The sequence below is a fragment of the Ostrea edulis genome, chromosome 5 (assembly GCF_947568905.1).
Source record: "Ostrea edulis chromosome 5, xbOstEdul1.1, whole genome shotgun sequence".
Taxonomy (NCBI): Eukaryota; Metazoa; Mollusca; class Bivalvia; order Ostreida; family Ostreidae; genus Ostrea; species Ostrea edulis.
This window is the reverse complement of record NC_079168.1, coordinates 31,061,352-31,083,100: the sequence shown is the minus strand read 5'-3', so window position 1 is coordinate 31,083,100 and position 21,749 is coordinate 31,061,352. Positions and strand designations below refer to the sequence as shown.

The 21,749-nt window shown below is 35.6% G+C and overlaps 1 protein-coding gene and 1 long non-coding RNA gene across 2 annotated transcripts in view; one reads left to right on the top strand and one right to left on the bottom strand.

Moving 5' to 3' along the window:
• Positions 1–37: 37 nt before the first annotated feature.
• The window catches only part of LOC125649901 (codanin-1-like), a 33,403-nt gene continuing 11,691 nt past the window's right edge, over positions 38–21,749 (top strand). The window contains exons 1-19 of the mRNA XM_048877749.2: positions 38–195; positions 2,951–3,696; positions 5,584–5,901; positions 7,636–7,829; positions 10,289–10,387; positions 10,526–10,604; positions 11,435–11,555; positions 13,170–13,282; positions 13,699–13,864; positions 14,106–14,203; positions 14,778–14,937; positions 15,628–15,684; positions 16,438–16,581; positions 16,880–17,046; positions 17,181–17,256; positions 17,380–17,475; positions 19,156–19,210; positions 19,423–19,550; positions 19,809–20,009. Of these exons, the coding sequence (XP_048733706.2) occupies positions 94–195; positions 2,951–3,696; positions 5,584–5,901; positions 7,636–7,829; positions 10,289–10,387; positions 10,526–10,604; positions 11,435–11,555; positions 13,170–13,282; positions 13,699–13,864; positions 14,106–14,203; positions 14,778–14,937; positions 15,628–15,684; positions 16,438–16,581; positions 16,880–17,046; positions 17,181–17,256; positions 17,380–17,475; positions 19,156–19,210; positions 19,423–19,550; positions 19,809–20,009 (3,120 nt within the window). The 5' untranslated portion in view covers positions 38–93. The remainder of the gene's footprint in view (positions 196–2,950; positions 3,697–5,583; positions 5,902–7,635; positions 7,830–10,288; positions 10,388–10,525; positions 10,605–11,434; positions 11,556–13,169; positions 13,283–13,698; positions 13,865–14,105; positions 14,204–14,777; positions 14,938–15,627; positions 15,685–16,437; positions 16,582–16,879; positions 17,047–17,180; positions 17,257–17,379; positions 17,476–19,155; positions 19,211–19,422; positions 19,551–19,808; positions 20,010–21,749) is intronic.
• On the bottom strand, positions 3,860–21,070 carry LOC130054837 (uncharacterized). Its single transcript, XR_008803167.1, has 3 exons — positions 20,789–21,070; positions 4,170–4,317; positions 3,860–4,003 (listed from the first exon to the last, which is right to left on the bottom strand). It is a non-coding gene; the product is annotated as an uncharacterized LOC130054837 (long non-coding RNA).

Genomic DNA, 21,749 nt, shown 5'->3' with positions numbered 1-21,749 from the left:
AAATAAAGAACGACTAGTCTAATACCGGAAGTAGCTTTACCTATGTGGTGATGGCGGGAATACAAAAGAGTAATTTGTTATGTTTGAAGAAATATGGCATCTGTGTTAGAGTATGTGCTGAGTGGAGAACTCGATGTGGATACGTTAGTGTCTTTTTTGAAAAAGGACACAGGCAATGATGGATTTGTATGTAAAGTAAGTCACGGATCTGCAAACTTGTTGTTACAAAAGGGGGGGGGGGGACATATGTGGCAACCAATACGGCAATAGGGACTCGGTTTACAGGTGATACTTTTCACTCTGTTGATGCTACTATTACTGCAAGCGCAGTTAGATACATTATGATCAGATGGCTGATGATTTACATATATATTGCCTAGTTAGTACCCAGCCGGACATGTCGGATATCCTGCGTGCCCATATTTCGACAGTCTGATCAAAATATTATGTCACTTTTATACATCAATTAAGCAATTCCCCACAAAAGTTAGCTGAAACGTAAAAATTTCATTCAAATCTTAATCTTTTCAAGATAGGAATTCAACCAGTAATATTAATTTCCATCTGTTCATTAAGCTTTGCTTTGAAAATGGCGATGTAAACAATGCAATGGGAGTCGCGTCGCCATTACCAGGTCCAGCACAATCTGAATCTCTTTTATTTAGCTATATATAGCTTGATTAAGCTAGTTTAGATTTACTGAGATTGAATGTTCTCAGTGCAGTAGTATAGCAAAAGTCGCATGATAATTTTTTAATGTGTTTATACATTTGAACTATTACCACAGCACAAAGTACTCTAAATTATTAAAGTTCATAACAACACTATGTCTTTTAAGATTTTTCATAAAAAGAGAATTTTTTGGTGTTGTTAGCTGTCCATTATCCTGTGTGCGTTGAAGCATAGATAAGTATGATGACTTTACAATGTATAATTTGATCTCAGTTTAGAAAAATCCATTATTCTGTTGATCCTCAATGACTTATATATTCTATTCTGAAGATTGGATAACTGTTGCACAACAACTTTTAAATAATCCCAAACATTAAATTGACAATTGTGAATCAAAATTCTCCCTATAAAGGGACTTATTAGTTTAAGAAATATTTTTTGTTTACAATGTGTTGCAGAATCAAATAAGTATCCAGTAGATTGTGCAAAGCCTGTCGAACATTTGTTCTTTTAATAGATACACCAATCATCCATCATCAACATTAAGCTTGTCTTTCTCAGTTGATCATTCTGACTCATTTCCTTACCATTGTTTCTCTGTCGAAAATTCTGCCCCATTTCCTAACCATTGTTTCTCTGCAGGGCTTGAAGCTAACTTTTTATGTCACCAGTCCACCGGACTGATGGGGTATAATTTTAACCAGTCCGCAGAAAAAATTACCAGTCCAACAGAGTTTTCCAGAAATAATCAAATATATTTTGTTGATATCATTAAAATGAAATTTAACTCATTATGCCTTAGACAATATTGTAACACTTAAATGTGGGATTTATATTTACGAATCAGATTCGTCCGATTGATTAAACAGATCGAAGCATGCCAAATGTGTATGAAATTTCATATTAAGTATATTTTCCAAAATGATGCTTTAGAAAATTAACCAGTCCCATCGGACTGACTAAAGCAAATGTCAGTCAGTCCGCCAGACTTTTAGCCAGTCACAGACTGACGGACATATGTTAATTTCGAGCCCTGCTCTGCCGAACATTCTGACTCATTTCCTAACCATTGTTTCTCTATCGAACATTCTGCCTTATTTCCTAACCATTGTTTCTCTATCGAATGTTCTGACTCGTTTCCTAACCATTGTTTCTCTATCGAACGTTCTGACTCATTTCCTAACCATTGTTTCTCTGCCGAATATTCTGACTCATTTCCTAACCATCGTTTTTCTGCCGAACGTTCTGCCTTATTTCCTAACCAGTATTTTTCTGCCAAACATTCTGACTCATTTCCTAACCAGTGTTTTTCTGCCAAACATTCTGACTCATTTCCTAACCATTGTTTCTCTGCCAATTTGATCAAAATATAATCAGAATGCAGATCCTGAAGATCGTCACACTTTTAAAAAGACCTAGATAGTTGCAAAATAAATTGTTTTTTGCTCACCTCAAGTTAGTTACCATCACGACCCCTGGGGTAGGGTTGGGTCACAATAGGAGATCAAAGTTTTGCATACAAATATCTAGGGAAAATCTTCAAAAATCTTCTCAAGAATCATTGGACCAGAGAAGTTTAGATTTACATGAAAGCTCCCGGATATAGTGCAGATTCACGTTTGTAAAAATCATGGCCCCCGGGGTAAGTTGGGGCCACAATAGGGGATCAAAGTTTTACTTAACAAATATATAGGGAAAATCTTTACGACATGGGCTAATGTGACTCAGTTGAGCAATGTGTCCCATGGACGTCTCATTTAAAAGAAGCAAGAGTTGGTGCTGCAGGACAGTATTTAATCCATTTCTGCTTTAAATAACTTTATACAGATCCTACTCACGTATACAATTTAAACATTCGTAAATTAGAAAATTGCAATTGGGATTAGGATTGCAGAAAAAAAATGATATAGACATACAGGTTATGTGAAGTTAATAATGAAATGTATCTCATCCTAAATATCAAAGAGCAGTTGGATCAAAATTAGCTGCAATAATGTAGCCCTCTACAATTTTGTTTATTCTATTAAAAAATTTTTTAGAGAGGGCTACATTATTGCAGTTAGGTCAAATTCTGTCATCATGTGGAATTCTAGAGGATGTACCTTCCTTACTTACAAGATTATAAAATGAAAATCTAAATTTTAGTTAAAATTGAGATAAAAAAAAGTTTCATACATTATGGAAAATTTGCTTTCAGACATGTAAAATTTTGTAATCATGTTGAATATTAAAAGTCTTGTATAAATTAAAAACAATGAGGACTATTCATTAATTTCAGGAGAACATTCCAAAGCAGGTGAAAGACTTTCAACACATTCACCAAGAATTTATTCCATTCTTCCTGAATTACCTTCGAGATCAAACTATCCATCTTCTGCAAAGTTCCAGATCATCTACTCCCTCCCCCGCCAAAACTCCTTCTGCTCAGAAGCTTAAGAAAAGTGTCGAAGGCAAAAAGGGTTCATCCTCGTCGAAGAGAATTCAGCTGTTTGGAGCTAGTCCTGAAGATGGAAACGATGACATTAAACCTGCAAATGGTTCTTTTTTTTCACCAAATACATCTGTTGATATCACAACTCCGACTTTGAAGACCCCCACAAGTCTAAGCCATGTTGAAAAAGACAAGAAATCTACTCCTGTAAGTAATTCATCATTTACAGGACGTGGTGGCGTGGAGCACAGGGGGTCTAAAGCAGGCCGGAACACTGCTTCACATAGTGGGAACAAAAGTAATCAAGATGGCCGGTCTCGACACAAACTCAGTCTGGGTGAGTTTATCATATCGCCAGACGTCACTTCCTCCAGCAAGAAAAAGAATTCCCCGTATTCTTCAGGAAGGAAGAATGATAGATCATTAGAGAACACCCCCTCCCCTGTTCCAACAAATTCAAAGTCTGGACACAAGAAGCGGCTCTCAACAGAGTCAGAAAATAGTCGACCATGTTCCCCAGCGCCCGTGTTTAGCCTGGGTAATACTGACGAGTTTCCGCCTGTAGGAGGTGATGTCAGACTAGTCACACCAAGGTCAGTAACTACTCATTTTGCGGAATACTTACATGTACGTTCAATACTTTTGTAAACAAATGATCTACCAATCTTCGCGCTTAATGATTTTTACCACAAGCTCATCGGGTAAGTAAGAGTGCAATATTTGGTAGCCCAAATGCTATGCAAGAATGATTCAAAATTTCAAGATTGAACATTTTTATTAAGTATTTACAATACAAGTTTAAGACGAGAGTTCAAGCCCTCTTTCAACTTCTAATTCTGTCATATTCTCCGGAATCTTTCAATGTTTTAATTCTTGTAGTTCTTCATCAACACTCTCATCCTAAAAAAGTAAAACCTAGGGCTATTAACTAATATTCATACATTCTGAAGGTCTGATGAGGCCACTTTTGGTTTTTTACGTGGGGGTAAAATGCTTACGCCATTTTCTATTTTCGTGTTCACTTACAGAATCAATTCTGAATTATCCAAGCCAGACTCAAACTCACAATTTGCACTGCTTTCCTTTCTGCACCAGATGCAAAATAGGAGACCATCAATGTATTCAAGTCAGGGGCAGTTCTTCTGCCAAACACTCTGATCATTCTCTTTGTCACTTTGTTTCCTCATACTTCTTAGCGCCAACTTTCTGTTCCTCTGTAAAAAAAAAACTGGTTGTTTCACATATTTCCTACCAGGAATCGTACTCTAATAGTCATATACTGATATAGAATCATACTCTCCGCTGGAAATATGTACTGGCCCACCGGGCATGCTCGTTAGTAATTTTTGGTAGCCCGATTCCGATTTTACTAGCCACGGTCATCAGACTACCGCTTAATTTCAAAGACTGATCTACTCATTTTGCGGAATACTTACGTTCAGTACTATTGTCTACAAATTATCCATTCATTTTGCGGAATACTTACGTTCAATACTTTTGTCAACAAATGATCTGTTCATTTTGCGGATACTTAATACTTTTAAAAACAAATGATACTGATTACCTATATATACAAATTATACTGTAAAATCACTTAAATTTTGTGGGGGTAAAATTTTCATGATTTGCAAAAAATAAATGTGTTCATGACATTGGGGGGGGGGGGGGGGGATGATCTTGTGATTTAGGAGTCATTTATAGTTTTGTAGCTTCTCTTGCTTATTGGGGCTGGGGTATAAGGTATGTATATGTGCGGAACAAGAAAACAACAAATACAAATTATTACTTAAACCCCCACAGAAATAAAAGGATTTTACAGTATGTCGTGGGGCAAAAGATGTCAGTATTTTGTGAATCTGTGAAAGTTGCTTGTATACACTTCAATCATATTAAATATACTTTACATATTTATGATAAATACCAGTTAACAAAAGTATGTTTTGTTTTACAAGTACAAAAATAGATAATTATTGAAATGGATATGATGAATACCAATTATAAGACATTGTTCTACTAGTGGTTTATAACTGATTATGTAATAATGATTAATTTAATTTAGATATATGCACTGCAGGTTTTCCTATGACTCAACATTCTGCATCTTAAGATAATGGATAAAATTTCATTCATAGAGAGTGCTGGCGTGCAATTAGATGAAGATGTGGGTTGCATGTCATAATGTAATGCAGTCCCCCTCTTATAAACCACCACATGTGTGGAAGGTCAGCAAGTCAAATGCTTAAGTATGCATGTATTTGAACGTGAGTTCAGTCATCTAAGAGGTTCGAATATATTTGCTAAAATCTCAACCAATTCAAGATTGATATCTGGACTTTCACTAGTCCATGCAGACTAGCGTCATAGAGAGTTTACTAGTCCAACCTGTTTTTTCCAATTCTCGGACTTATGGACATGGGGTAATTTCAAACCCTGTACAGTATATAAGCATCTTATAATAGAAAGCTTTTTTATTCTTGCAGAAGGCATGACCTGGCAGTGGAAAAGGGAAATCTGACGAGTGTAATTTTAAGAAATTCCCCCAATTTTGACAATGCTTCAAATGGAGGGAAATCTAACCCCATCACCAAGTCTCGTAGGATAAACTTCACCACAATATTGCAGGAGAGTATGTCACAATCCTCTGCCACACCCTCCAGAAGAATTAACCCCACGCCAGTGTCTGGGAAACCATTCCGAACACAGACAAATGTCTTCACAGAACAAGAGGACACGAAGAACAAGGAAACCCGTGTTACCACTGATCAGGGGCACTTAGAAGAGGAGCGAGAATTATTAAGGTATAGTGTACATAGACCCAGTGTATGGGAGGTAGCCTATGTTTACTGATCAGATTACCATTTAGCATTAAAAAGACATCTTATTTTTAGTTAGATGACAATGATACAATAATTCTGATCAATTGAAAAAAATTGTTGATACTCAGCGATTTTTTTTCTTTATATAACTGGTACAGTGCTTCCCAAGGTCTTCTGGTACTTACTGGACATTTGGTCCTGTAATGGTTGAGATATTACTGGACCATATCACATTTTACCAGACCAAAATTTTATATGCAAATTAATCCCCTATTGTGGCCCCATCCTACCCTTGGGAGCCATAGTTTTGACAAACTTGAATTTACACTATATCAGGAAGCTTAAAATTTCATGTAAGAACATTCTGGCCATTGGTTCTTGAGAAGAAGATTTTTAAAGATGATCCCTATATATTCCCATGTAAACCTTTGATCCCCTAATGTCGCCCTACCCTACCACCGGCAGCCATGATTTTAAGAAAATGTCAGGAAGCTTTTATGTAAATTTGAACTTTCTGGTCCAGAATGGCATCGGCGACGTACTTTATTAACCCAAGCATTTCACTTCAGATTCGTCAGTGGAGTAAACATTTTCATCCTGTGTTCAACAACATTGTTATGAAATACATGGGTTTTTTTTAAACTTGAGCAATTTGCGTAACTCAAATTGTTCAATCAAACATGTCCATGTCGTTCAAGTACTTCTTGATCAGAATATAGTTTAAATGCTTTATTTACGTGTTATTTATTACCTAATTAATTCAAACGCTTCAAAAACGTCTGTAGTTTCACGGGATATCGCTCAATTGTATTATCACCCTCTCGGGGTAATTATTTGAAACACGTTTTCTGTTTGCAATGATTAAAGATCAGAATAAATTTTGGGATATGCTGCTAAAAATTGAAAATTTATCTAATCATGTATTTCATTGGGGGGGGAAATTATCGGACACTTGGTCCGGCCAACAACTGATATTGATCGGACCAAAACAAATATTACCGGACATTTGCCAATGTCCGATGGACCTTCGGAATCATATGGTACCATTCCCAATGCCAAAAACCATTGATTTTTCCCAATTTTGAGACTAAAAATTACAAATTCACTACTTCTTGTTTTGTTCTCTTTTTTCTTTTCTTTTAGTTAAAATCATTTGCCGTTACATTGGTAGAAAATTCCCAATTTGTTCGATTTTGACGCTAGTTTTTCCCAATTGAATAGGTACCAGTACCAGTGGATAGAAAAAAATCACTGATACTTATAGTGTACATCAAATGGAAAATGGGCTATGATATCATGCTATTGTTCAGAATGTTATTATTGTAAAACATCACACCACAAGATGGACAGTTCAGAATGTTATTATTGTAAAACATCACACCACAAGATGGGACAGTTCAGAATGTTATTATTGTAAAACATCACACCACAGAATGGACAGTTCAGAATGTTATTATTGTAAAACATCACACCACAGGATGGACAGTTCAGAATGTTTACATCCTAATGAAGTACTTCTACTGCTTATGGGTCTAATATTGGTTTAGGGAATGAATTGGTAAGAAATGCCTCTTAGTGCAGTTAGGGTTGATTGTATAATAGGACGGAAAACTAATGCACCTTGTCACTGATAGTTTTCTGGCCAACAATTTGGTTATAACCTTAATCATTCAAATAAATATGAGCCACAGGGTTAATTCTTAATTAATGTTTTAGGAAAGAGAGAGAGAAACGTCTTCAAAACAAAGTTGAAAGCAAGCCAGACGGTTCCCACTTCCCTGTGTGTTGTACACCCACGAAGCCGGGGTTGGACCGCTCAATCAGTGAAATAGTAGTCGCTGATGTTGCCGAGGTGACACACAAACTCGAGCTCGATAAACTGGTACAGCTCTACTCGTCGTGCCTCAGCGGTAAGAAAACTGTCATTGATCGATTGGATATTTCTCTATTGTCTACAGTGTATGTAGAAAAGATTTTCTGTTTCAATACTTTACTATTAGTCATTAAGATTTATAGTTATGTACCTATTATCAATTATGATTGAAAATCAGTTCATTTCATACAACCAGATTTTAGGGGTTTTTTTGTTTTCTCAACGAGCATGGGTTTTTGAAGCAAATTGTGTCCATGTCCCTTAAAAGGCTAGCAGTTTTATAAATCATAATACCAGTACACATGAAAGTGAATGACAGATATTCATACTTGATAAATTAAGCACATATGGATGTGCTCTGTTTATGGAATTTTGTTCCTTACTATTAAGTTACTAATATTGTTGAATTTGTTCCTTACTATTAAGTTACTAATATTGTTGAATTTTATTCCTTACTATTAAGTTACTAATATTGTTGAATTTTCTTCATACTTAGATATTTTATTGAAAGTAGACATTAACGGCAAACTGACAACTCAACTGTATGACAAACGGGATGATTTCAGCTTCTCCATCGTCAACTTCCCACATTTATGTAGCAATATTCCATTATCACCTGCATATGGTGTTTATATATCTCAACTGATTCGATATGCAAGAGCTTGTTCTGGGTATAGTTAGTTTTTAAATCGAGGTAAGCTACTGACAAACAAGTTGATGGTACAGGGATTTCAACAGTCTCGATTGAAGTCAGCATTTCGCAAATTCTATGGTCGTTATAACGATCTAGTTCGTCAATACAACCTCGCATTGGGTCATATGCTGTCTGACGTGTTTCATACCGATTGTTAAGCCGTTCTTGGCACACTGATTTGACTGCGGATAACTCCATTTACCTGATCAGGATATGGGGCTCACGGCGGGTGTGACCGGTCAACAGGGGATGCTTACTCCTCCTAAGCACCTGATCCCACCTCTGGTGTGTCCAGGGGTCCGTGTTTGCCCAACTATCTATTTTGTATTGCTTGTGGGAGTTATGAGATTGATCACTGTTCGTTATCTTCACCTTGCATTCCTTACTATTAAGTTACTAATTTTGTTGAATTTTATTCCTTACTATTAAGTTACTAATATTGTTGAATTTTATTACTTGCTATTAAGTTACTAATTTTGTTGAATTTTATTCCTTACTATTAAGTTACTTATTTTGTTGAATTTTGTTCCTTCCTGTTAAGTAATACTAATTTTATTGTCCAAACAAAGAAATTAGGATGTCCAGGTAGCGTTCTCTCTTCTCACCTCTGCGACCCGAATTCGATCCCCTTGATCGACAGTGGTTGTATGTGAGAGGGTATGGCGGTCGCCCGCTTGGACACGTGGGTTTCCTCCGGGATCTCCGGTTTCCTCCCACATAAATGACTCCCTAGCGCAAACATTTGTGCATCAAAGGACCCCATCGGAAATAAGTTTTCGAGCTTTCATGGGTTATCCTTGGTATTTATGTATGTGTGTTTGTATGTATGTATATACAGAATAAATATTTATTTTTTATTTAAATTTTGTGATTAAGAAATTGACTTGATGGAATTTGTAGAAGGGTATATCTGGTATTGAATGGAAAATACTTTCAATGGGGCTTTATCATGATAATATTTACATTTCAAATTTTTAAATATATTTATCTGTACAAATTGTAATGATAACCATTTTCTGCAGTTGTGAATAATACGTGTATGAATCTCGATAAGTAGAATCTATTTTAACAGCCACGAATAATGAAATTAATGTAAATATAAGAAATGAATTTCATATTTGAAAATGTGTGAGGGTGTGAACTACACATACATTTCATGAAGCACAATACCCTCATGTGTTTTTGAAAATGAAATTTATCTCTCAGTTGTATACAGTATGAAGATTTGTATCTGTAAGAAAATTAAAGAAAAATCAAATACTGTACACTCGGAAAATATTTATGAACACTTTCAGCAATTCAATTACGAAATTCTCACCAATTCCCATCACTGAAGATTTAGCTTTTCAAGTTCTTTCAAAGCATAGACACAAAGTTTTTACTTTGTTCAAGTAAAATGTATATTAGGGCTGGCTTTAAATCTATATTTACAATTGTGTTCCAGTTACACGTATAGAAGTAACAGCTGTATAAACTGAACACATACAATTTACTGTCATCAGATTTGTGTTCGTAGTGCACATTCCCCGTTTAGTTTTATAAATAGAGGAAATTAACAACTGATTTTGCACTGGTAAATTAAAGGCAATTACCAGGTTGGACTTGTATCTGGGGGTTGGGGTGGGTGGGATGGCAACATTTGAATTTTGATTCTTTGGTACATGTGTATTTTTGGTTTGAACACTGAGTGGAATTTCTAAAAACTTGTTGAGTTTAGAATGAGTCTTAACCCTAGTTTATTTTGTTAATGTGGAGTAGTCCATGTATATATATATTGAATGTTTTTGTTACTGTTTTCACAGAAAATCTGTTTCCAAATCTGTCGATGGAGCTGTACTTTCTTATGCAATTGTTGACGTCACGCAGCATAGATATGGAGCTGATAGCTGTCTGTGGTGAAGGTATGTAATCAAGGATGCTGTTTGTCTCCCTCTATGATGATGTTTTGTATGTTTTTCTTTCACTAGTTAATATTGGGTGATTTTAAAAAAAATCTTCAGCTTTACACTGAGTAGCTTAGTCTTCTGGAATCTTTTCAGATGTTTTGGAGAACAATTTTTTTTCAACCGTCCACAATGCTGTCTACTTTGCTATCTGTGTTCTACAACAACAGAAAAGGTAATCAACCAAAACAAGGTAATCAAAATGTACAGTGACAAGGTAATTAAAATGTACAGTGACAAGGTAATCAAAATGTACAGTGACAAGGTAATCAAAATGTACAGTGACAAGGTAATCAAAATGTACAATGACAAGGTAATCAATCAAAATGTACAGTGCACCTACAGTGATTCTGAATACTATTTTTATATTGCTATTTTTATCAGGGATTTTTTTCTACTCACTGGTATTGGTACCGGTACCCATTCAATTGGAAAAAGTAGCGTCAAAATCGAACAAATTGGGAATTTTCTACCAATGTATCGGCAAATGATTTCAACTAAAAGAAAAGAAAAAAGAGAACAAAACAAGAAGTAGTCATCCCTCTAAAAACTTTTTTACGGTAATATTTGCTGTTGTGATACATAAGGAATCATCGTATCCTCATTTTAGAATCGTCATAGCTCTACAAAACACGCGCACTGCCATGATCTGTACTTCCGATTTAATACTGGAAGTGAACATTTTTAAGTTAACTTGTACAACGTGTCAGACTAAGTAAATTACGATGTCAGCGGTCTATTTTTCGGCAAGTAAATTGGGAATTTTTAGTCTCAAAATTGGGAAAAATCAATGGTTTTTGGCATTGGGAATGGTACCGTTTATCGGTACCAGTTATATAAGGAAAAATTTGTTTATGTCGCTCCTCTTATTTATGATAAGTAAGGTCGATTTTCTGTTTTAAATGATTATTGCAACACATAGATGTGAATTTGAGAAATGTACTAAATGCATCATATGTGTATATTTATGGTGATTGAAAGTGAATAATGAATTTTTGTTTATAGGTTGCTACATTGCCTAGATAAAGGAACACTGAGACTTTTGTCAGAAAATACCAGAATTGTGCAGTTTTCTCCAGATTTTAGTGATTGGTTGACAACCATTGTTGAAAGCAGAAATCAACTGGTAGGTGGTGCTTCCATGTAGGATACAAAGAAAATGTTTTCTGTTCCCCTTGATGTCATAATGGGAACAGCACCGGGAACTCTTATGATATGTTTCTTTTTATACACAGACATGATTTTTCTCCACTTTAAAGTGGAATTTCGCTTTCTGGATTGGAAAAATCTGTTCTTTATTATTATATAACAATTCCGCTTCCGCAAATTTCTAGGTTCAATAAATTTCACCATTTACGAATCTATCTTATTTTTTGGAATAATCAGTTTTGACTTTTAAATGTAAGCCATATATGCAACTCAGCAGAATTTCATTCATCTTTAATTCGATATTTTAAACATGGCCATCTTAGATCTAACATTTTATTGATACTCTCGGATATTGGAGGAAGTGTCAAAAGAAAAGTATCAGAGGCATTTTTATCTCCTCACAATTCATTGTAAACGGGTGATATGGCAACGGGACCATCAGTATTTGCCTATTTGGATGAATATGTGTATATGTAACGCTGAGCTTGTAGACACTCTCTAGAACTGCATTGTTAGCTTGATTGATTTTATTCTTCACACATAGCTTTGTTATCAAGAGAGGAACCCTATTGATTTTGGGTCCAAAGGTCAAGGTCACAAAATCTGCTTTTAGCAAGATAGTTACATGTATATATACTGATTGCCGACATTGCGAGGGACTAATAGAATCCTTCATTATTACGAATGTCAGATAGGGAAATTCCACTGAGGGGACAAGATTCGCAGTCTAGGACGAGGCTTTGCCGAGTCCTAGACAGCGAATCTGGTTCCAGAGGTGGAATTTCCCAATCCCACACGAGTAAATAATGAAGGATTATTTTTCTCACATTTTACCTAGTTTAGTGCATAAATTTAGAAGCTTTGAGAAACTTCTAAATTATCAAAATCCTCATTTGAACTTCGATGCAAAAACTATATGTAATTAGATAGGCAGAAAAAGCATACCCGAAAATGGTTTACACTGGAAGTGTAAACTTAAAAAACCCAAGGTTGTCCACCAGAAAGCTATACTACATTAAAATTCAGAGATAACAATGCGAAATATTTTTACTTCACCGTGTAACGTAAATCATAGAAAATATATGACGTCACAATCAAATGACGTCGCAGCAGTGTGAGACAGAAAAATCTCACATGGGTAAAGTCGATCTCATACCGGTGATAATTTGAGAATGCCTTGTCTCGCAGAGCTCTTTGTTATACCAAAGAATGACTTATTTGGACATTATCCTTTCTTTGATTACTGTTGCATTACTAAATATATTGAATGGGTATATACATGTATATAGCGCGAGTGTTATTCTTGTTTTTACATGTTCCAGTTTGGGAAAGATGAAGTAAATTACCCTTCCTAATTTGTAATGCTATGATTTTATCATCTTTGTTGACTATCAGTTTTGTTTGCTTTTGAGACTGTGCCAGTCTACGAGATCAAGTGATCAACAAAATACAATTCTTGCTCATAAACTTACAACATAAAGTACAAGTACTGTATCATCAAAAGCATAGTTTTTGTACAAATCCATGAATTTTAAGATCCTTAAAAATAGATGCATCCACAGTATGCATTCATGATACTATATTTTGACAGGTTGGTCCTGTATACCCCAAGTCTCCCATCGGCAGTGTGTCTTTCCAAGCCGAAACGGATAACAGGAAAAACTTCCCTGATGACAGAACGTTTCACTTGTTCAAAAAACAAAGGTAAGAACTTGCTGATGACAAAGCATTTCACTTGTTCAAAAAACAAAGGTAAGAATTTCCCTGATGACAGAACGTTTCACTTGTTCAAAAAACAAAGGTAAGAATTTCCCTGATGACAGAACGTTTCACTTGTTCAAAAAACAAAGGTAAGAATTTCCCTGATGACAAGGCATTCCATTTGTTCAAAAAACAAAGGTAAAACTAAAGTTTCTGTGAAAATTCATTCGAAACCACACAAAGGAATTTCAATTGTTAGGCAAAGTATTGCAGGAAATGTACCAAAAGAAATTGTTGTGAAAGAGCACATTGATATAAAACACATTTTAAATGACTTGTGTTCATGATGGGAATACAAATTTCATGCAAAGAGATCATCTGCTCCTTCTTGAGTGCATTAACAAAACCGGTAATTTCAGGGATGGATTTTACGAGATTCTGCGTGAGTGGGAGAGGCATCGCATGGTCCCAGGATGGTCCTTTACTGAAGTTCTGGGGAACAGGATTCGGGCACTGGTCAGCTCAAAGACAGAACTCACCAATCATCTTCACTTTGCCCGGCTCTTCCAGTCGCAGCTCATTGCTGTAAGCTTGTTTAGTGGACAGTTTTCTACAGCTCATTGCTGTAAGCTTGTTTAGTGGACAGTTTTCTACAGCTCATCACTGTAAGCTTGTTTAGTGGACAGTTTTCTACAGCTCATCGCTGTAAGCTTGTTTAGTGGACAGTTTTCTGCAGCTCATCGCTGTAAGCTTGTTAAGTCATCAGTTTTCTTGCTCTGACGTTTTATGTTGAAATTTTATGATAACTGTCTGAGTTGTTTGACAGATGTGTAAAGGAGACGGAGGTGTAATGGCAGACACTGGGGACGATGATATCGCGCTGTTGAGTCAGTTAAAGCGTTCCAATCCAGAAAAGTTTAAAAAGTAAGTCATCAGAGTAAATCCTAAAGCATTGTATGTAGTTCTAGCAATCACGGATGGACATTACTATTATACAGTTTGTGCAGACACACAGTGTTGTAATGCAGCATTGGATATGATCAGTGTAAACAGGTGCCCTTTAAGTCATACATTTTCTATCATCTTTTCTGAATAAATGGGTCAAACCAACCAGGCCTATAGATAATGCTTAATTTAAATCATAATTAACCTGAATGTTTTCTATGGTGTCATAACAAATTTTAATTTTCATGTGTTGACCAATTCATCGTGATCAAAAGTTCATGTAATGGACAGAAGAAAAATGTACAGTGCCATTCAAAATCAGAGAGTCAATTTGGATAGTGAAACTTCTCTAAAGCTGCCAGGTTTGTTTTTTGGGGTTTTTTTTTTTTCTGGTCTGAGAGCCAGCCGGTTTAGAGAAGTTTCACTGTAATTGCATATTACTGGTATAGAAAGATTTAAAGATGCATTAACAATTGATTTGTACACATTGATTACCCTGTCACTGTACATTTTGCTTCCTGCTGAAACTGTGTTGTTTTTATGACCCTTTCAGACTCCAGGAGAGGTTTTTCAAGCCATTAAGTTTTGGAGGACCCTGTCCAGTCCCATCATTTCCTGGATGTCAGGAGTTCTTCCGCGATTTCATCATTGCCGCATCAAGCACCATTTTCAATCAGCACTTGAGTGATACCTTTGCATCAAAAATTGTGGAGGTGTGCTCTAAATGTCTTGAAAGTCTTAGAAAATGTTTGAATGATTGTATTTTCAGTTGTATGTGTCTAGGTCTAAATTACTCCTAGTTGTATTTTAATACACCCAAAGGCCAAGAGTATAGATATGAAATTAGACTTTTGTGACGAAAGCATTTTGTCGGTGACCAAAATTATGAATTAATTTCATAATGTATTATATACATGTATGTAACAAATTTCCTCAGAAATAAAACAATGAGCAAAAAGCAATGTGTAGAAAAATAACTTAACCTTGCATGTATTGGAAATCAGATTTATTTTATTTACTTTCAACTTCAGCCATGAGTGTGGTTTATTTTGAATAGTGTGCTAGCCAATCAGAATACAGGTCAGTATTCTGGTGACATAGAAATTAGATGGGGGAGGTATTGGTTTATTTCGAATAGCTTGCTAGCCAATCAGAATACAGTATTCTGGTGACATAGAAATTATTCAAAATTAGATGGGGGAGATATTGGTTTATTTTTACAGTATGATAAACTCTCTTTTCCTTCGTTTAAGAAGTGAAAGTTGTAATTTTCTTTCCTCTAGTGAGAGTTAAGATGGGGAGGAAGAATACCTTGGATACTTGTGTATTAAATTTCTGGTGCTATTTCACACACATATACATGTACATAATTATACGCATGAATGAAATATTCAATTTTGTAGTTGAACTCAGCAAGTTTTGTCCCGGAAGAGGATGCTGGAAATGAAGATTCAGATGATGTAAGTTGTGAAATCTGCACCATCACTACCATGTCTCCACACATCTACTACCGTATACACTCGCCTATAAGTTGCATTTCTGGGAGTTAAATTTTGGTCCAAAACTCTATGTCCGACTTACAGGAGTGTCCTAAGAAGATTAGTATTTTTCTGGATGGCCTTAATGTATAGCCTAGTATTTTTTAAACATGGACGAAATAAACTAAATAGTAACTGTTTAATTTGTTGAGAATAAAAAGTGAAATTTCGATTTTATATCCCAAAACGTTATTGGAACACAGATGAATACATAAGAGTATTGATATGAAATTGATTTGTTGGGGGAAAAAATATAAAATAATAATATCAGCACATTTCTCAAAATATATTATTTGAAACACAGGTAAAAATATTAGAGCATTGATTTGAAATTGTCAACTGATTCTTGAAAAAAGTTAGACCGACTTATAAATGAGTCAATGGCAGTTCCCTCCAAAATAACCTAAAAACTACACAACCGAATTATAGGTGAGTATATACGGTAAATAAGATTTGGAAGATGTGTGAAATACCTGACTGTTACAGTTTATTGTAATTTACAGGAACATAAGAAAATGTTCGTTTTCAGTCTGTTTACACTGCGATTGTTGTGAAATACCTGACTGTTACAGTTTATTGTAATTTACAGGAACATAAGAAAATGTTCGTTTCCAGTCTGTTTACGCCGCGATTGTTGTGAAATACCTGATTGTTACAGTTTATTGTAATTTACAGGAACATAAGGAAATGTTCGTTTCTAGTCTGTTTACGCTGCGATTGTTGGGGAAGTTTCTGGGATTTGTGACCTTTCTACCATATCAAACCACTACAAAACTGCCAGATGAAATTGAAGCTACATATCTGTCACTAAGGAAGAATGTGAGTAATATCTAAACTCTGTCAAAAAAAAGTATTCAAATATAAATCTGTATTAGTGTGTTTTAGACTTAGGGCAGTGGATAGAATGCCCCTGAAAAGTTGATGTCCCACATGAAAGATACTAGAACCCAGTAATAATGACTTTGTCCAGATACATGTAACTCTCCAACTATCTGTGATATACCCACATGTTTCTCCAGTAGGCTTGACCTGTGTGTGTATAGTACATAGTCAATAGACTTGACCAGTGTGTATATGTACAATGTAGTTTATCCATGGTTTACTGATATTTTGTCAGCACCTGCCATACCTGGATTTGGTGGAATGCATTAAGGAAGCCATGTCCCTTCATCGCCTTACCCTCACGGTCCCCTGGGTAGTGGAGTTCCTCAGCATGATGGATGTGGTGGCCCCTAAAATGGACCACTTTCAACACACTCTGTTCTTACTCTTGCTTATTCACAGGTGAGAACAAAATAATCAAAACTACACACAACGGAGACATTTTTCTTATACAGCTGTTGAATTTCAATTTAAAGTTGATAGTGCATTGAAAATACTGAAGTTTTGTATATACTAAAGTTTTGTATATTTTGAAGATCGTGTTGGAGAAGCCTTGAGCGTGAGAATTATGGTTACCTCCTCATCGTTACAATGATCAGCTGGCTGTTAGATGTAAGGCGACATATTCTTGTTTATTGTTGGGTGATCTTCAAAAGAAAATACAGAAATAAATGTTCATTGTTGACTGTTGGGAGAAAACCATCCTATTTGAATGTGTATGTTGTAAATTTTCAGATTTCAGTGATTCCGGAGGGCTTCTTTTTTGTTGAAATTCCTAAGGATGTGACAGACGTTGTGTCATCAGTCAGAAGAAAACCTAGAACACAGCTGGTACGATTTTTCTCTTCTTGCAGAAGTCTGCTAACTTTCTTTCCAAAATTTCTTATAATATGATGTATAAGTGGTATTTTTTGCAAGACACAAATTTAGAGATTTTTCCATAAATATAGCAAGAGCTAATTTTAGCGACTTTTTAATTCCAAGAAAGATAACTATTACCTATGATGCAGAATAAATTGTTAGCGAGATTCGATCTCAACACTGTCGCTAATAATGCTAAAATTAAATCCTTGCTAAAAATTCTACTCATATGATATGATAAGTAGACTAGTATTCATCAGTAGTGGATATGTGGGTAACAAGTACAAATGATGCTGCTGTACATGGAGGGGGGGGGGGGGATTTTGGTTTCTGGACATTACTTTGAGATCTGCTATCCTTGCATAGCATGGAATTACTACAAATTTGAGTATGTTGTTGCACCTTCAGCCAAAGATGTGTCTGTCGTGATCTTAAATTAAGGTCACAACTCTCAGAAGTCAAATTATGTCAACAATAGTATGGAGGGACTGAAAACTTGAGAGTGATTTTTTTTTTCCCGTCACCCAGAGATGTGGAATGTCTTCAGTTAAGGTCATTTCACCAATTCAGTTTATATGACTTTAATAGTTAATGGTTGTACGAGGATTGTCCAAAAAGTTCTTGGACAATTTCGTTTTGTCATTTTTATTGGGTGCAGATATATATTCTGTATACCAAAATGTTTGTTGTAAAATTCTAATTCAAAATACAGTGGTTTTTAATCATTTTAATAATCTTGAGTGAAAAAAATCAGTGTCTTAAAGACCCCAAGAAGGTGCACACGGCCAAGGGTAAAAAAAATTTGATGTAAATGGTTACAGATTTTGTAACACATGTTGGAACCTAAGAAAATTTCTTAGTGACTTAGATTTTGTCATTTTTTTTTACCTTGTTAGTTTCGGTTATGTCACAATTAAAGAATTTTGAAAGAAAACACTGTAAAAAAAAAAATGTTTTAAGAAACTCCCAAAAAAACCGACGTCAGCGATGCACATGTAACAATGAACCGAACAGGGAACAGAAAAATATCGGACATTGACTTTACAAATACGCTGATTTCTTCAGCATCAGACTGGGCCATGCAGCTTGCATAGGCATAGTAAATATGCTGATAACTTTGGTATACGAATATGCATTGTGCTAATTTTTACACATTTAAAGTATTATGGCCTATATTAGATTATATACATTCCTGCTATTGTCATTATTTAGAAGAAATAAATTATACATGTCCACAAACTTTTTTAGACAACCCTCGTATATCTGATCTCCTGGGATTTGTATATTGGTTGATTTTATATTTATGTTTAACGTCCCTCGAGAGAATTTTTCACTCATATGGAGACGTCACCATTGCCGGTGAAGGGCTGCAAAATTTAGGCCTATGCTCGGCGCTTATGGCCTTTGAGCAGGGAGGGATCTTTATTGTGCCACACCTGCTGTGACACAGGACCTTGGTTTTTGCGGTCTCATCCAAAGGACCACCCCATTTAGTCTCCTTATGACAAGCAAGGGGTGGCCTATTCCTATTCTAACCCGGATCCCCACGGGACTGGAATATATAACTTAGTTAATGGCTGTATATCTTTGTTTTTGAGCAGGTTACTCTGGGATTTACATAACTTAGTTAATGGCTGTATATTTTCACAGGATATGCTGGGATTTATCGATCAGAGCGCGTATTATTCTTGTTGTCCATACTTATGTAAGTAAACAGTATTAGAAATGTGTCATTAATATTGTAATATTTAAATGATGTAGATACCTCTCAGTTTATCAATATCAAATGTCTATCATCAGGTCTGTTGAACTATCAAGAGCCATGTGTATGTTAACAATAGAGTTGTTTTATGTAAATAGTAGAAATCAGAACGTTGTTTTGTATTAATAACTCAGAACTTTGTCTTCTGTAAACAGTAGAACTCAGGACCTTGTTGACAGAGTTTGCTGTAGGATGCAGCAGTAAAACTTCAACCATCAGAAAAATTACCCCCATATCAGCTGATGACACGACTGTTTGTAAGCCTTCTGATGTACAGATACAGGTAAGTTTATATCAGTTGTTTGTAGGACACGTGATGGACAGATACATATATACATGTATAATAACAGCTGATATCAGCTGATGTATCTGCTTATGTCGCTGATTAACTTGTTTGTGGTTAGAGAAAAGGCTAGTTTGTTTCTGACAATTGATTTCGAGTTGAACAGAGGTCTTATTTTTTCAGAGAACATGCATTGAATTAAAAAAAAATAATTATATTGAATTTTTGTGCAAGGATTTTGTTTCATTCCTCTTTTAGCTACAACTAGAGGAAAATTTCTTCCACAATCACCCCGCCTCCCTTAGGAGATGTGTAGACTTTGTGGCCGAGAGAACAGCCTCCAACTTTATCAAAAGATTTCGCTCCACCTCTCTGCAGAAGTCCCTCAGCAACAGTAAAGGGGCTTTAAACACTCATCTGATGTCTCAGGCTGGAGGGTCCCCTAGTGGGAAAGCAAAGGTAGGCCGCTTTAAACATCCATCTGATGTCTCAGACAGGGGGTCCCCTAGTGGGAAAGCAAAGATAGGCCGCTAGGGTCAGTTGATTTTTGTGTCCTTGCAATTGTTGGTGAGACATGGTGATCTCTTTTTTCTGACATCTGTCTGTCTTTTGTTCTGAATGAAATTGCATCTAAGTGACATAAATGTTTACTGTAAAATGTACTTATATTGAAGATGTTTATAATGAAATCACACTTTTTGCAAAGTGATATCCATTCCCCCCATTAGAGGAAAATAACAAAACTTTTATTTATTGGATATACAGTGGAACCCAGTTATTACGTTCCCCCTTTATTATGTTAGTCCGCATATTACGTTGGAATTTCAAAGCACAAAACCATTTCTTAACAAACCTATATAAAATAGACCTCGTTATTACGTTGTCCTAAAATGCCGGGACTCGGTATTACGTTGTAAATATTCCGACAAAAACGTAATAAACCCCTAATTATTCAATAGTGATTCTCAAAATAATGAGCCATTCACACCTTGACTGCCTGAGGCAGTCACCACATAAATTTCCTGGTCTGTTTGGGGATTAGAGACGCTTGACTGATCACGCTTCGATAGATCTAGCGACATCAATACAGGTGAATACCCCGTATAGAAGCCAGTGATAAACAATTAAATAATGTTTATTTAGAAATTGTACTCTATGAAATTTACTTCATTTTTCATATTTTGATAATCAAAGAAATAATTTCTCAACCACCTGCGTGTTCAGCATAGTGTGATTACCTTCGCTATTAAAACTCTATTCACAGACAGCTTTGGTACCAAACAAGAAAGACAAAATTTATTGCAGCAATGTTACAACCGCTTGGGTAACTGCTTGGACATAGGTGACTAAAGGTGTTCAATTAAAAAAATTGTTCGTTGTTTGGACATGCAGCTTGGGTGTTTGTAAATCTTGTCCATACATACACCAATCTATCGGCCGATTTGTGCACGGCATTTACCTCAGTGAATATTTTAAAATCCCTTGATGCGCACGTGATTTTAGTGCCATCATTTAACGTTATAAATGAAATCTTCGTGCATCTTTTTTTTTTTTTTTTTTATGTGGATTGCGCTTAAATTGTTCTCCGTGCATGTTTATCGTTGGTGAGAAGTGTGCAAGTGTTGGGTATCGTGTGCGTTTTGTGTCTATAGTTTTGTTGTTTTTTGGGTGGGATTTTTTTTATTGTGTTGTGTATTGTGTAATTAGAGAACTTAATAAAAACGATGTTTTGTTATTTTTTAATACGAATGTTGAATACGAACCGGAACGAGTTATTGAGAGAAATTTACAGGAACGCATTGTTTTAAAGTTGAACAAAATGGCGGTCCAAACGAATGCAGAAAAAGCAACGTTTATCAAAACATCCTTATGTATCGTACACCGAAATAAAGAAAAGGGATAAGAACATGAAGAATTACGAACATTAAAGATAAGATGTAAATAAAACAAAGTATCATAGTCTTTTAAACAAAGAAACAGTAAAGATATATTCACACACCCCTTCACGGAGTACCAACGAACGATATACAATTTCCAAATGATATTTTTAATGGATTTAACTGGGAACGTTTATTACGTTGCCCCCGGTATTACGTTATTTTATCGTGACAAAATGGAAAACGTAATAACGGGGTTCCACTGTAACAAAGTTTGGTTATAACGAACTGTTTTTTGCTGGCCTTGGAGGTTCACAATGAC